The following is a 16580-nucleotide window of genomic DNA, read 5'->3' as shown; positions in this document are numbered from 1 at the left end:
CTCCTGATCCTGAGAAATTGCCCAAAGGTTTTCTCGCAAGGCCTTCGGATGAAAGCTATCAAAAGACAATAGCGAGTTACGGGCGGTAGGTTTCCTGTAGAGTTCTGTGTCAAGTCCTCCTCCTTCTGAAAAAATGCAGATGTCCAGGAATGGTAGGCTAGTGTTGGAATATTCCACCGTAAATCTCAGGTAGTTCTTCTTTGTGTTTAGCCACTGATGATAGGACTCGATGGTGTCTGAAGTACCTCTCCATATGACAACACATTGTCGAGATCGATAGACACTTTCTCATTGCGCATGCCCAGTATGTTAACAGGCTTTCTGGGTGCACTCCTACAGGGCCTTGCAGATCCTTGAGGCATATCTTCATCCTGTATTGAAGGCAGCCTTCCGCCTGCGTCAGTACCTCCGGTTGCAACTTCTGCACTGCTACGGAGTACCGATGGATAGGTGAGTGAGGCGGGGCACGTTAGCATAACCATTCTGTTTTTTCATTTGTTTGGAAGGAAGTAGTGCTAGCAAAAGTATTCACCTAATGCAGAGTATTTCACTTTGTTAATGGTAATATGTGCGAGTGTGATACATGCATTCTAAGGATATTGCCCATTCTTTTACTGGGTAGATTGCCTACCATGTTAGGTTGCAGGCGGAATACATAGTCAGTTCTGTCGTGTTCACCGTCAGGACCTGTTAGCGTATTTAGTAGTAATTGTTTTAGCACTGTGGACTTTATGCTGAGCTGGTTTTCTGACATGTTACATTTGAACAATGGTACGTGTTAAAACACGCATTTTAATGCAATTACCTATTCTTATACCGGGGAGATTGACTACCACTGTCAGGTACTGGGGCGGGAGTACACTCCCGAGTTTTTTGGCTTTGTAGATACTTGCGAGGGTTAGCGCTCTCTTGACGCATATATCTAGACCTTCTGTCATATCACCCTTTGAAAAGCTCTTAACTATGAATTGGATTGTACTACTGTATTCAGCCTTAGAATACACCACGAGACAGCAGAAAACGTTTTGACTCTACCTTTGGCTTTAGCTTGTCTGAATTAGTGGAACTACTTTTATGTACGACCTCTTTCCTAATGGAGAGCTATGATAGCATCTGCCCACACTGAGTACCATTTTCGCAATGTGTGTCCATTTTGTTTGCTGTCGTTTTTGACATCACTATTACACTGATACGAATGACATAGAGAAGCGCGCTTACTACATACCAGAGTCTTGTGACACTTTCTTATTATTTCAGAGCAGGCCTCCCTTCCCTGAGTTGTGACCAGGTGGAGGTGGGCTAGCTTGCCTACTAAATTGGGTGAGTAAACAAACTTTAGAGTACCTTGCCGGACTCTGATTTGTGGAATGATTAAAATGTCATCTTCACACTGTATCAAGTTCGGAATAACCCAATGAGTTTGATTGATTGTGTTCTTCTGTGTCTCATTTTCTTTAGATAAGTTCCAGTGATACCGAATCTCAACTAGGATTACTGGTTTTGTATTAGAGTTTACTTTTCTTTCTCTCAACTTTCACAGTAGCAGCTTTGTGTTTTGGTCCTGAAGAAAGCCAGACATTCTTGTTAGATGACAAATGGCTGAAACATGTCGACCTTTTTAAATCCAGCAGTTTATTATTATTTTTTTTTTGGTTTTGTTTTTTAAGAAACTTTATTGTAAAGTGCAAATATGGTTACAAGAATGGGCCTACAACAATTCGGGCCGGCCGCTAAAGCATGTAAGATAGCATAAGCAAATCAGGAAACAGCGGCCAGTCACCAAGAGGTCTGGCAAAATACAGAATCCAGATCATTGCACACATGACGTAGTCAGGATACAGCCATTTTCTTTTTTAGGAAAAGAACAAAAAACAAAGGAAAAACAAAACAAGTCTCAAGGCGAAAAGCATAGCGGGCAAAGTCGTGCTCCAACCAGGGGGGGGGGGGCATCAATACAGGAATATACCAAGTAAGTAATGGAGATAGCCAGGGTGGGGGAGACATCGTGGGGAAGTCACAAATCAGGAAAAATAGGAGAGTCATCCAGGAATGTCGGATCAGGGGGATAGGGAAGTATCTCGGGCTTCATCAAGCGGGGGGTACAGATGTTCCCTCGATATGCGTTCCATTGACCCCACACTTTGGTCCATGCCCTAGGCTTACCCATAGCCGAGTACACCGTCTTCTCTCTAAACATACACCAGTCCATATTCTCCTTCCATACTGACACGGTGGGGGGCCGTTGGGAACCCCACAGCTGCGCAATATCCCGCTTTGTGATCATGTTCCCAAGGGCCGCCCACCGGGCCTGAGCAACGTTGTAATCATTCGGTTCCCACACATTCAACAAACATCTCCGAGCCTCTGGCAGCAAAGCGACCCCAGTGACACTCTCCATTACTGCATGTACTCGCGTCCAATACGCAGCCACCTCCCGGCATTCCCAGATAATATGAAGGAAGGTAGCACTCAAACCACACCCACGCTTGCATAACCCATCCGAGGAGAAGCCCATAGCGACCAAACGAGGACCAGTAACATACACCCGGTGTAGAATCTTAAGCTGGACGAGACGGAGACGGGCGGGAATGGCGACCTCCTTCGGGGAAGACAATGCTGACTGCCAATCTTCGTCGTCCATTTCCAGCCCATCTCCAGTCCAGGCCTCCCTGAGGCGCACAAGAAGGTCCGCCCGACTGTTGATTAACTTCTTGTATATCAAGGAGATCGTGATATCGGGCAGATGACCATCAAGTATACGATCCTCGAGCGGGGAGGAGTCGGGAACAGTAGTGTTGGTAGCGAAGACCGACGTCAAGGAGTGACGGACCTGTGCATACCTAAAAAACTCTCTTTCACTCAACTCATATTCACGCTGAAGTACCTCAAAGGTCTTGACCGCCCTTTTCGACCAAAGGTCACGCACTTTGCTTATACCAATCATATCCCACCTCTCGAACCCTTTCGTCGTCCAGAGACATCCCGATCTTTCCGAAGCATACAGAGGGGTCGCAAGTGTCAATCGATCGCTCCATCCGATGGCCGCATTTGCGGCCTTCCACACATTCACCGCAATCTTGGTGGGTCCTGTCAGATTCTTCCCGGCCGTCCGGGAATAGAGCGCTCTGTTATAGTCTCCGCCCGGCAGCTGGAACTTGTCCATTACAAAAGCTGGATTCGGGCCGGGTGAATACATAGCGTGATTGACTGCGGACAATTGGGAGGCCCAATAATACCGCCTGATATCCGGGAGCGCCATGCCCCCGTCATACCAGGGGAGGGTGAGTTTCACGAGGGCGATTCGCAAACGGCCGTCCCAGACGAGCCGCCTCTGTAGACTTTCTACCTCCCGAAAGTAGCGTGCTGGAATGACGTCGTACGAGTTCTGGAGTGCGTATAAAAACCGGGGCAGAGACATCATTTTAAAGAGTGCGGCCCGGCCGAGCGGTGACAACGGCAATCTACGCCACCGAACCACGTCAAGTTTCAACCTGCGGAGAGGAGGAAGAAGATTGTGCTCAAAGCGGGCGGCCGGATCCAATGATATAAAAATACCCAAGTATTTAAAGCCGGAGTGGGAAATTTGAATGGGGAATCTACTTGGCAAAGGAGGAAGACCGCCCGAGATAACATACACACAGGACTTAGACCAATTTATAACCAGGCCAGAATTCTTGCGGAATGAGGTGAGAACATCAAATGGGACGTTAAGGGATTTATGAGGGGAGGTAAGGTACAAAAGAATATCGTCGGCGTACAACGAGACGCGGTCCTCAAAATCGGGGGCCCACTGAATGCCCTTTATCGACGGTTCCCATCGAAGCCAGGCAGCGAGCGGCTCCAGTGCAAGGGCAAAGAGCAGGGGGGACAGCGGGCACCCCTGTCTGGTACCCCTCCCGAGGGCGAAGGATTTGGACACCCGACCGTTTATCACCACCTGGGCTAGAGGCTCCTTATATAACAGTTTCACCCACCTGACAAATTCCGAACCAAAACCAAATTTCGCGAGGGCGGCCCAGAGATAAGGCCACTCTATCGTATCAAAGGCCATCGAGGCATCCAACGAGGCCAAAATGGCCGACTCCAAGAGAGACCCCGCCCTCGCGAGAACACCATGCAAACGCCGAAGGTTAAGAGCAGTGTTACGATGCGGGATAAAACCGGATTGATCCGGATGGATCAAGTCTTGGATCACCGTAAGCAACCGATTGGCAAAAACCTTGTCAAGAACCTTAGGTTCAGCGTTCAACAGGGAAATGGGCCTATACGATGCGCAGCGGTCCCGAGGCTTGCCCTCCTTGGGAATCACCACGATCGTTGCCAAAGGCTGGTCACAGGGGGGGGTCCCGAGGTCACGCGATTCCCTGAACATATCGCGGAGATATGGCGCAACCTTATCCGGGCGCAGTTTGTACAGCTCAATAGGCAAGCCGTTCGGGCCCATAGCCTTACCCGAACGGAGAGATTGAATCGCAGTCGCAATCTCGTCTGCAGACAACGGGGCATCCATACACACACGATCCTCCTCGGAGAGGCAGGGGAGTGCAATGTCGCGTAGCAAGAACTGGGAATCGCCCTCATCCCTTTTGGACACCGGGGAATAGACAGCACTAAAATAATCAGCAAAGCATTCCACAATTTCAGTCGGGTCAGTCACACTCTCACCATCCGAAGTCTGAATGACAGGGACCACACGACTCGCTCTCTCCTTCTTGTCCAACCATGCAATCAATTTACCCGCCTTATCCCCAACATCGTACAGTCTACCCTGCTGTTCCCTGTATAACGCCTTGGCAGCATCTGTAACAAGGGATTTATAGTCAAGCTGCTTCAGAGCAAGGGCATGAAGCCTGTCAGGGGTAACACCCAATACTAGGTCGGCCTCCAGATCCGATATTTCAGCCTCCAGACTCGCCACCTCCCGATTCCTGGCCTTCTTAGTTTCAGCAATTAAGGATAGAGCCTGCCCACGGATGACAGTCTTGAAAGCCTCCCACAGGGACACCGAGGAGGAAACAGACCCCTCATTATCCAGGAAATAGTGGTCTAGGGATTTGATCAAGTGGTTGCGGGTCACGGGATTACGCAAGTACCAGGGGTTAATAGGGGCGACCCGCCCCGCAGTGTTCACCCCCGTGGCGATGCAGAGCCAAAGTGGCGAGTGATCCGAGATGCCCCGGGCCAGGTGTCTGATTTCCCTAATCGAGGAAGACTGGACAGCGGGCATGAGGAAATAATCAAGTCTAGAGAGACTCACATGAGCCCCGGAGTGAAAGGTGTATTGACTCTGTGTGGGATGCATCAACCTCCAGCAGTCCACCAGACCAAAGGTGTCCAAGAAACCACTGAGCCACGACTGGGAAGGAAGAAGATCCCTGGGGGGGTGACGATCCATCATGCCGGAGAACACAGAATTAAAATCTCCACCCACCAGAAGGAAACAATCAGGGAGCTCAAGCAGCACACGACCAATATCAGAGAACGCAGAGGTCTGGAGACCCGGGGGAACATACACAGAAAGCAATGAAAGAGTCTTACCCTCCCATCTGCCCGTGAGTGCGGCGTAGCGCCCCCTATCGTCCAGGATTATGTCATCAATCTCCAGGGGAAGAGAAGACCGAACCAAAATACCCACCCCTCTAGAGCCCGTGGTGAACCCGGAGTGTGCAACCAGTCGGTAACCCCACCAATTCATAGCATGACACATATTTCCCACTAAATGCGTCTCCTGCAAAAGTACCACATCAGGAAACAAGCATCGCAAATACTGCAATACCACACCTCGTTTTATACGATCCCCCAAACCGTTAACATTCCAAGATATTACCCTCAACCCACTACCCCCCATCCCAACAAGTAATGCAGGAGTCACCCCACCAAGAGCAGGACACCTGAAATAGAGAAAGATACAATACGTCGCCTTGAGAAAGAAAAACGCAACCACAAACACCCATGCCCTCCCCCCCCAACACCCGTTACAACTCCCCCCGCCCTGCACCCCTGCAATAGACTAAAAAGCCACCCCAACATGCAGTGTGCCTGTCGCCCAAACAGTCCCATTCTACAAAAAGGCCCTGGAGGAGGAAAAGGGCCCCGTCCCTCCCGTCACTCATAAGGGAACGTCAGAAAAACATAGTATATAAGTCAATAGAACCCAATGAGCAATGCACAGTGTCCGGAGATCAGGGGCCGAAACGTCACTCCTGCAAAGGCTCGCCACCCTCGGCGCCACCGGTTCCGGCCAGGCAGGGAATCCAGCCAGTCACTCACATTCTCTGGCCGATCGAAAAAGAATGTCCGTTCCTCATATTCCACACGAAGCCTGGTAGGAAAAAGCATGGCGTACTTCAATCCTAAGTCCCGTAGACGTCTCTTAACTCCACGAAAGCCCATCCTCTGTCTCTGGACAAGCTGAGTAAAGTCCGGGTAAATGTTCACAGTGGAATTCTCGAATTTCACCGGGCCGCTCTCCCTCGATGCCTGCAGGATAGCATCACGGTCCCTGAAGTGGAAAAGTTTGGCGACGATGGGCCGCGGCGGTGCGCCCGGCTTAGGCTTCCCACCCGGGACACGGTGGGCGCGTTCCACTGCAAAGAACTTGGACAATCCAGAAGGGGCAAGATAGTTCTGGACAAGGTCTTCAACCAGGAGATCAACAGAATGAGCCTCAGGATTCTCCGGAACACCTATTACGCGGATGTTATTGCGTCTTGCCCTGCTTTCAAAATCCTCCAGCCGATGGGACAAGAGATCATTCGCCGATTTAAGGTCAACAAGTTCGGTCTTAAGATCCGACACATCGGTCGTGAGGCTAGAAGTCTTGAGGTCCAACGACTTCACCTTCTCGTTGGTCTTAGACAGATCGGCCCTAATCAGGGTGACATCGATGGCAACCGTGTCGATTTTATGAGCGAGAGCCTCATATTGCTGACCGATGGTCTCCTTCATGTTGGTAATGGCGCCCATGATGTCCTGAAGGGACAAGTCCGCAGGGGAGATAGAGTCCTCCTTCGCGTCCCCGGGGGTATGGCGGTGATTCCAGGGGATCCTTTAGGCTGGGTATACCGGTCCATAACATTGGACTGGACCGGACCCCCCCGAAGGGGCGCCTTAGTCTTCCGTTTCTCAGCGTCTCCCCTGGCAGTCATGTTGGAAGATATGCCCCGAAGGGGCCAGCAAGACCTGGTGAAAATGGCCGCTCGCGGGCCGGGCACCAACAGTCGTCCGATGCGAAGTTGTGCAGCCAAAACAGAGACACGACCTGACCCAATCCGTGTAGGTGGTAAAGTCTCATTCACGCTGCAAAGAGGCTGGACAGGTCCCCCGCCAAGCGGAGCCTTCTCACAGTTCGATCATGCCAAGCGCAGAAACGAAACCGAAAGTTGGAGTGGGGCAACTGGGGAACCCCTCTGCCGTTGTTGTGCAACTCGGTATCGGCCTCACACGCCACCAAGTCCCCGGCGCGCCGCAGGGTGGCCAGGAAAGTTCGAATTGACGTAATTTCGGTTCCCCGGGTCCAAATCAAATTCTGAAAAGAGTAAAGAGATCAGCCCAGGTTCCTCTTCAATATTCCGTCCAAGAATTCAGGATATCGTCAGGATAAATAGCAAAGAGCGGCGGGGGTCCGGAGAGCTCTGTGCTCACATGGCCATCTAGGGTGCCCGCGTAGCTCCTCCCCAAAAATCCAGCAGTTTAATTAGATACTGCTTAGCACTCCGTTTTAACCCTGCCAGTCCAGATGAGCTAATAAAGTTCCTTTTCATCCGCACTTAGCAGTTTTAATTCACCCTTCATTCACGTAATGCGCTGCTCCCTCATATCACTACACTGCTCACTTTTGGGATTTTAGCGTCCATACCTGCTGTATATATAACAACGAAACATCCCAGAGCTCCCACCTCTCAGTGAGGTGGCTGTAGCCCTCAGTGGGACTAGGTTTTCCCACTGGGAGGAGAAAGCCCAAATGATGAAGCATGTCACCTATGGTGAGTGAGTGCATGCGTCCTAAAAGAGATAATTCCCTGATTAGGTTCTGCTAGAGAGACACAGGTTCACCTTCTTCTTTTCTTTGCTGGTTCCAATCTGTTATAGACCCAAGAAGTTCATTGTGTTTTGAATTGTCTCACAAAATGTTCCTCTAACAAATTTCGGTTGTTCAAAGTTACCGAAATTTATATCATAGAAACTAAAGAAGAACTATAATGATGTGTGCTTGCCATCCATTATGTGACATAGAACTAAATATAGGACTTTATTGGATTAGAAGACACCTTCAATATAGATAGCTTGCTGCTTCTTAAATTTGTTAGGTTTGCGTGTGATTCCGCTGCATGCATTAGCACACTAAAACTATTCCTACTGGCTTTGTCAATGCTTGTTTCCACAGAAATACGTTTATTCTCATGGAAATAGATTTTCACCAGTTCTATAAAATGGAGACACACAAGAATGTGGTCATCAGGCTAGTGGTCTCCATTCGAGATGCTTATGTATTTGAGGTATAGCAATTTGTCAATGTATTTTGCAAACATGAGGATTTACACTATGTGTACAGTCCTTGTTTGATTACCAGGAGTATTCCTGGAATTCATTCAGGATGTCAGTCTTATGTATGCACAAAACTACATGACAGGAGTTGCCATAGCATTTGAGGACTGATTCAAAGAAAGGTAAATACAAAGAATATCGCTATTGTAAAATGCATGGGAACTTTTATGTGTATTTATTAAATTAATTAATACGAATCATTGAATTAAATACTACAGTACACTAAATAATTTGGGCTAGCGACCTAATCCCTATTCGATATTTAGAGGGGGCATGTTTAGGGCATCCCTTCTAAATATCAAATCGTAGTCGTATGTACTAATGTTTTGTGACCGAAATAAGGTAGCAGAACATTTGTACTCTACTGCCAACTCAAAGTTGGTGGTAACCCATTCCCAAATGGGAGGGGTTCCCTTGGGACCACTTGCCCTCTGAGAAGGTTTAAAAACTATTTTCTAAGGCAGGTAGCAGTTCCACGCCCCACTGCCTACTTGTTAAATTATATTCTTAAATGCATCCTCTTTTGCTTTATGGAAAACAAGCTCATTTAAAAACACAAAGCTTTATGTAAAACCAGTCACAGGCATGTGATCTGCATACCCCAGCAGGACATCATCTCTATGATGACAGTGATTCCTATTGGTTCACAAATTGCAACATTCCTTATTAATAATCATGAGGTAGGTCGAATTGCAACCCACCATGAATCGGTAATTCAGTGGCGTAACATAGGTCCACGCAGTATGGGCGGGAGCGAGCTCCAGGGGGACCCCTCAGCACTGGCCTGAAAGCTCCTTACTGAATCTGGAGAGGGACCCCCTTCACTTTTGTTACACCACTGCAGTAATTTGCAAAATGACCTATCAGTACATAGGTTGCTTTGCAAATTGGCACACTGGTTGAAAATTGCTACCAGTATTATACAATCATTTGTACGTACATCTAGCCCCTAGTTCTCTGGCTTGAGGATCACCGAGTAAGCAGACAGCTTGATAAATAATAGTTTAGAGTTTGGTTCAGGACCTTGCTCCCGACTAGACTCCTGACTGACTAAACTACAAAGAATATTTCAGACTTTAGATAGAAGCGGCTGTGGAAAGGAGAGCATAGGGCCACATGTATTATGCATTTTTGCAGTCGAAAACCTCTGATCAGTTTGTTTCTAACCTCAAAAAAAGTTTTACATATGTATGAGACGCAAATTGCAATTTTGTAACACGTTAACCACTTGCAATTTGTGTTTGTAATTCGCTAATTGGAAGGGGCGCGTTTAGGGCGTCCCTTCCAAATACTGAATCTGAATAGGATGTATGAATGTTTTGTGACCGAATTACGATTGCAAAACATTCATCTCTAAGCCATTCGCAAATGGGAGACCCATGGGGCCCATTCCCCTTTAAGCATGAAAAACAAATATTTTTTAAGTGGTCCCAGCTCTTGAAAAATTGTAAACTGTAAAGTTTCATTTTTCATTTTTAAACGCATTCCGTTTTCCTTTGAGAAAAACGGCTGCATTTGAAAATAAATAACTGCTTTATTTAAAAGCAATCACAGATATGGTGGTCTGCTGCCCTCAGCAGGCCACCATCCATGTGATGGTGTGGATTCCTAATGGGTCACAGATTGCAACTGAGAGAGCACAAATTGAGGAAAAATGTAGAAGTGCACCATATTTACAAGCACGTTGTATCAGCTTAGTATAGATCACATAAGAGTGTCAAAATTATAGAGTAAGAATACATAAGAGTGTTTAATCAAAATTAGAATTCATATATCCGTGTGAAACTAATGTAGAAGTGTGTAGGAATGTTAGAATGATGTTGAGATCTCATGTGATGTGGCCGTTGTAGGGAAAAATGTAATTCTGCTAAACGTAGAAATGTGTAGGCCACATGGCAGTTTACAGAGAAACGAAAGATGCTGTTACACTTTCATGTGACATGGAATTTAATGTTGTTATAATTCAAAGTATTATTGATCATAGAACTGAAATATATGTTTTATAGAAGTGTTTCATATAACCATTGTGTGTAATAAGTTAGAATACTGTTTAGACTAAGAAATTAAAGGTTTCAGAGTGCACAGGCCCGTTTCAGGTAATTCTAATAGGCCTGAATAGATAGTCATTTCTTTAGATCTGCATGTGCTAGTTAAAGGAAGGTCATGTTAAGCATAAATTGCGGAGCCTGCTTGAAGGGTTTATGACTTAGAAGATACAGTGGAGGCCGGAATTTGAGGCCCACAGTACAAGTGTCTGTTTGCAGGTGCGAGGAGGTTCTAATCAAGAGAGTGATGAATAGACTTTTGTTCAGGGAGCCAGGCACAGGCCTGGAGGAGGCTTCAGGAATTTCCTGGGGGGTACCGTCCTGCCGGAGAGGAGCCTGAGAAGCAAGGTCAACGCTAACGAAGGGTCCAGAGGAGTATCAGCATGGAAAATACCAGAACCAACACCACGTGAGGGGCGTCTCTAAGGGGCGTTTCTATTGTAAATGTGATTTTTGTATTAGGGACAGCACCCCTGGGTGGAGTTAGAGCAGATGATCTGAGGAACCTAAGAGAGCGGATGGGTAGGCAGATAGGTTAACTGCGAGATATCGATTCTCAACGAAGACTAAGGGAAGTGTGTGATCTTCTTTGGAAGTCACCACGGCTGACACCTTTTTAGGTTAAGATTCTGCTAAATAGGGATGTCACTTAGTCTAGAGTAGGGACAGTCTAACCTTAATTTTTCCTTTCTGTAAATGACTCACAAGTTACGACTTGTGTCTATTCTTGCAACTCTGATGATTCTTGAATTGGTTTTGGTAATATTCTTCTGCCGACTAAGAGCATTTAGAAAATTCATGTTTGTATTGATACACGTATATCTTTTAAACCTTATTTTGAGATGTTTGTATCTCCAGTTAGCTTTGGCTTTATAATAAACTTTTAAAACTTATTCGTAGTAGGTGGTTCTTTAGAGTGGTGTAAGTCCTTAACTGTTTGACCTAGTAGTGGATTGCCTTTTACTCTATGACAGGTACCAACGATTTAGTCGACCTGAGTTGGGATCTAGGTCTATAATAATAGACCAGAAATCCCGCGTTAACACAACCTACTCCACTAATATGCATGAGGTAGGTTATATTTGCAACCCATTGGGAATAGCTAATGATACTCAAAATAGTTTCATACATTAGGTATAGTGATTTCCTAACGGCGATTCGGAGAATATCGCAATTAGGTAATCGCTACTTGAAATTATGATACAAGTGGCCCATAGTTTCTAATTTGCTTTGCAGCATGATGACTTTACCTTTGTCCCCGGTGGCTTAACATTAGCTCCTGCGGTTTGGGGAGGCCCGAGCTCCAAGGGTCTCCCTTAGCTAAAGTGGTAGGTAGTGGGCCGTTGGGAGGGGGTCCCCTCTTTGTACTTTGCAAGGGGGGGGCCAAGTTCTTTTACCCTAATGTTTGTCCCCAAAACCGGGACATACAATTAAAATTAAGAAAAGCCTTGGCACAATCCTCTGACAGCTGTGACTATCTGGGAAATTCGGGTATCTGGTCACCCTAGACTATGGCTGCCACCGTTATCTGAAAAAAAAGCCCACCAGTCCTATGTCCCAAACTTTAAAAGTAAATAAAGTAGCAATATGACCTATTCAACCTGCAGCTGGAAGGCACACACACACGTATGGTCACTTCAGTGGAGTCCACACTTTCAGGTTTACACCACATTTCTCTAGAGGGGACACTGGCAGCCATTGATAGCCTTAAATCAGAATCTCTTATAGATCCTTGCCCTCCTAACCTGTTAGTGCTAGAGGCCACTTCCATCAACCCAATAGTCAACATGGTGCAAATGTTTTTCTGTCCATAGCAAAAGTACCCTTTCCTCGAAAAAGGCAAAGATTCTATCCCTGCTCATGGCAGGCAGACCTGACCGCTTTAGAAGATGGAGTCACTGGGTGTGATTCACAAAGGTAAATTCAGACCTGAAGTCTAAGTAAATCCAAACTCGTAGTTCTTCGTGTGGGAAACCTGCGAGGTTGGATTTATTACGGGTAAACGCCAGACCAATGCTCGTGTTGACACCTGGAAAGCGGGGCAGGCTCTCTCCAGGATTCAGCATCGACCCACTGGGGAACATTGTTTTAATTGCAGTATGATTGCTCACCCACTTGGGAAAATTGAACTGCACACTACGGCATTCACAAGGCCGTAAGAGTCCATGGCCACGCCCACGGGAGCCAGTGTCTACAATTACAGCATGTGCCGTGACAGCGTTTTCATTCCTTTGAAACTAACACCACTGAAGAAGGGAAACTGAACTCCTGAAACACGTCTTGCGCTTTTGTCTTTGATGTTTGTTCCTGGCCAAGCGCCTGCTTGCAGGGTGTTAATAAAATCTTAAGAGCTCACTGAACTTCCTGTGGCAGTTCTTCGTGTGGGAAACCTGCTAGTTTGGATTTATTACGGCTATCCCGGCCGTGAAGAGCTGCCCACCGCTGAGCGGGTGCTTGCCTGCGCCACGAGGGTGCCGGCATCATGGTAGGAAGGAGCTGGCGATTTTGCAGGGTAAACGCCAGCCCAATGCTCGTGTTGACACCTGGAAAGTGTTGGCTCTCACCAGGATTCAGCATCGACTCACTGGGGAAAATTGTTTTAATTGCGGCATGATTGCGCACCCACTTGGGAAAATTGAACTGCACACTACGGCATCCACAAGGCCGTGTGAGTCCATGGCCATGCCCACGGGGGCAGGTGTCTACAATTACAGCGTGTGCAGTGACAGCGTTTTAATTCCTTTGAAACTAACGCCACTGAAGAAGGGAAATTGAACTCCTGAAACGCGTCTGGCGCTTTAGTCTTTGATGTTTGTTCCTGGCCAAGCGCCAGCTTGCAGGGTGTTAATAAAATCTTAAGAGCTCACTGTACTTCCTGTGGCAGTTCTTCGTGTGGGAAACATGCTAGTTTGGATTTATTACGGCTATGCCGGCTGTGAAGAGCTGCCCACCGCTGAGCAGGTCCTTGCCTGCGCCACGAGGGTGCCGGCATCATGGTAGGAAGGAGCTGGCGATTTTGCAGGGTAAATGCCAGCCCAATGCTCGTGTTGACACCTGGAAAGTGGGGCAGGCTCTCACCAGGATTCAGCATCGACTCACTGGGGAACATTGTTTTAATTGCGGCATGATTGCGCACCCACTTGGGAAAATTGAACTGCACACTATGGCATCCACAAGGCCGTGTGAATCCATGGCCACGACCACTGGGGCAGGTGTCTACAAGTACAGCGTGTGCAGTGACAGCGTTTTCATTCCTTTGAAACTAACACCACTGAAGAAGGGAAATTGAACTCCTGAAACGCGTCTGGCGCTTTAGTCTTTGATGTTTGTTCCTGGCCAAGCGCCTGCTTGCAGGGTGTTAATAAAATCTTAAGAGCTCACTGAACTTCCTGTGGCAGCTCTTCGTGTGGGAAACCTGCGATTTTGGAGATATATATATTTATATATATATATATATATATATATATATATATATATATATATATATATATATATATATATAAACTTTTTTTAGAGCAGGCACACAGAGAATGCTGAATTCCAAGGCATTTTTTATTCCATAGGGCCTCCTCTGACCCGGCAACACAGAGAGGCGCGTTTCGGCTGTCCCAGAAGCCTTTCTCAATCTGGTATATACCTCAATGGTATTTCTATAGCAAGAATCTAGTCAAGGGTAGCAGAGAATTGTACAGGCTTTTCAGGACAACAATACAACTATAAAGTCAATGAGTGACAGGTGAGATCGCTAGTTTGTGGAGTATAAATGCATTTGTGATATAGTGGTATTTAAAGAAGTGTGTCTTCAACTCTTTCCTAAATTGGAGCATCGCTGTTGCAGGACACCATCATTATTTCACTTACTCTCTCCTCACTCCTCACCACGGCACTGGCTGAAAATACTTATTCTTGCTACTTACCTACTGGAATACTGTACTTCTTTTCCACTGGATCCCCAAGTACATCCTTTCCCTGGCCTCCAATACATGGTATGTCACTGTCTATCCACCTACATTGATTCACTTCCTCTAGAGACAAATCACCCTGGCTTAAAAACTCCCAAAATTAATGTGCTCCTAGGCCCATCAATTTTCTTGCTCCCTATCCTCATTGTTCTGTTGGCTCCTCTTGCAAGTTCTTCTGTTCACTACCCAATCACATTTCACTGACTCCAGAGACTCATTGTTTCACCAAATCCCTGTCTTTGTCCGGTCAGTGGTCCATGGCTCCATCCTTTGGTTGTTCCATACCCTCTTACAGTTGTTGGCTCCATACCCCATCCTTTTGCTGCCTCTTTCTATGGACCAGGTTGTTGCGCCACATGCATTTTAACACTTCATTCAGCCTTTAGCAATCACTAAATTAGAGGAATATTTGAAATGAAATCACCCACCTAGTTTTAGGCATTCCGCTAATGCCTTGTGCCAACTGTTTGATGAAGACGTTTCAAAGTAATAACAATATTGACGGAAGGGAATCCAAGATTTCTCGTTTGTTTCTGGGCACGTTCCAGGATACTGTGGTAGCTCCGTTGGGGCTATCTCTGTTGACAAAGAATGACAGCACAAAATGATTGTGGCTTATGTTTGAGCATGTAAAGGAACGCTAAGGAAAGTTTAAGCATTGAATTAATCAGGATATTGGGCTCGACAAATCCACTCGCCCGCTCGCATTTGCGAGGGAGAATGGATGAGGACGAGCTATTTTTAGGTCCTACTCGCCCTTTCTGGCGAGTAGGAAGTCAAACTAACTTTTGTCCTCTGTCTTTGAAAACAGAGCAAAAGTGACAAGATAACGTGATTTAAAGGCATTTTTATTGCTCATAAAGGGAATGAGCAATAAAGATGCCTTTAAATCTTGTTATCGTGTCACTTTTGCTCCATTTTCAGAGATGGAGGTCAAGTGGGTTGCAGTCAGGTCGAAGGGATTTTCCATGGTACTAGACCTGCAGGACTAGTACCATTTTTCGGATTTGTCGAGCCCCATGTACAAAGTTTCAGATTCAGTTTCAAGTGTTAGCCTGGATGAAAATGATGTGTCTTCAGGATCATTTGGCATGCTGAAGATGCAGATCTATGGGAGCCTGTGGGCAAGGATTGCCCTCTATGGTTGCCATGAATCTGTTCCATCATATACCATAGCTGAACCACCAACATTGTGCTCAAGCCTTGTTCATATTAGTTTATGGCACATCCTTTTTTTAGTTTTTCTATTTATTCTTAAAGCACAACAATGACATCCCGGTAGACTTATAAACACGATCACAAACATACAATTTTAAATAATAGATACAATATAACAGCATAAAGCATGTATAAAATATCATAGTAAAATTATATTACAACATCCTACAGCATTATACTTCCAGCAGACCCAGAAGCGTGTAGTATTACAGGAAGGGGAAAACAGTTTCTTTTAAGAAAAGATTAACTTTCAATGTCCTATAAAACATTTGGAAAATCTGGGCACTGATATAGCTTTCAAGCTGCCCACTCCATTGTTGAAAATCCTACACTTTGAGGTGTTTACCGGAGGCCTATTCTAAGAGGTAAAGAGTTTTTTGATTTAAATATCTTACTATGTGGTTTGTTTGACCAATTAATCTAAGTATCCTAGTGCTATTAGAAGTGTTGCACATAGTAACACATCTTCATTGCATTTAGTTATATAATTGACAACTGGATGGTACCATAGACCAGTGACAGTGATATACATACAATGAAGCACTAGAAAGCAGATCCAAATGCTGCAGACAAGCACATGTGCCTATACTATCATGAGGCCCTTGGTCTGCATGTATATTTTTAGTTATCCTAAGCTGCAGGTCTCAAAATATAATACGAAAGGAAAAACAACAGTTGATGGACAGAATGCAGAACAATGTCATATATTCACCCCAGTACAGAGATCTGGGCCTAAATCCATTTTTTTGCACTCCACACCACCCCAGTTCAGACATGGCCATATGCAAATCAGTCTTGACCCTGTGCC

General features: G+C 46.1%; 1 protein-coding gene across 1 annotated transcript in view; it reads right to left on the bottom strand.

Moving 5' to 3' along the window:
* LOC144784640 (macrophage mannose receptor 1-like) overlaps positions 1-16580 on the bottom strand; it is a 765034-nt gene that overhangs the window by 66895 nt on the left and 681559 nt on the right. Inside the window, exon 26 of the mRNA XM_078663569.1 lies at positions 14983-15132. Coding sequence (XP_078519695.1) covers positions 14983-15132 — 150 coding nt within the window. The remainder of the gene's footprint in view (positions 1-14982; positions 15133-16580) is intronic.

The sequence above is a fragment of the Lissotriton helveticus genome, chromosome 10 (assembly GCF_964261635.1).
Source record: "Lissotriton helveticus chromosome 10, aLisHel1.1, whole genome shotgun sequence".
Lineage (NCBI taxonomy): Eukaryota > Metazoa > Chordata > Amphibia > Caudata > Salamandridae > Lissotriton > Lissotriton helveticus.
Note: the sequence above shows the minus strand (reverse complement) of the source record. Positions and strands in the feature narration are given on the sequence as shown.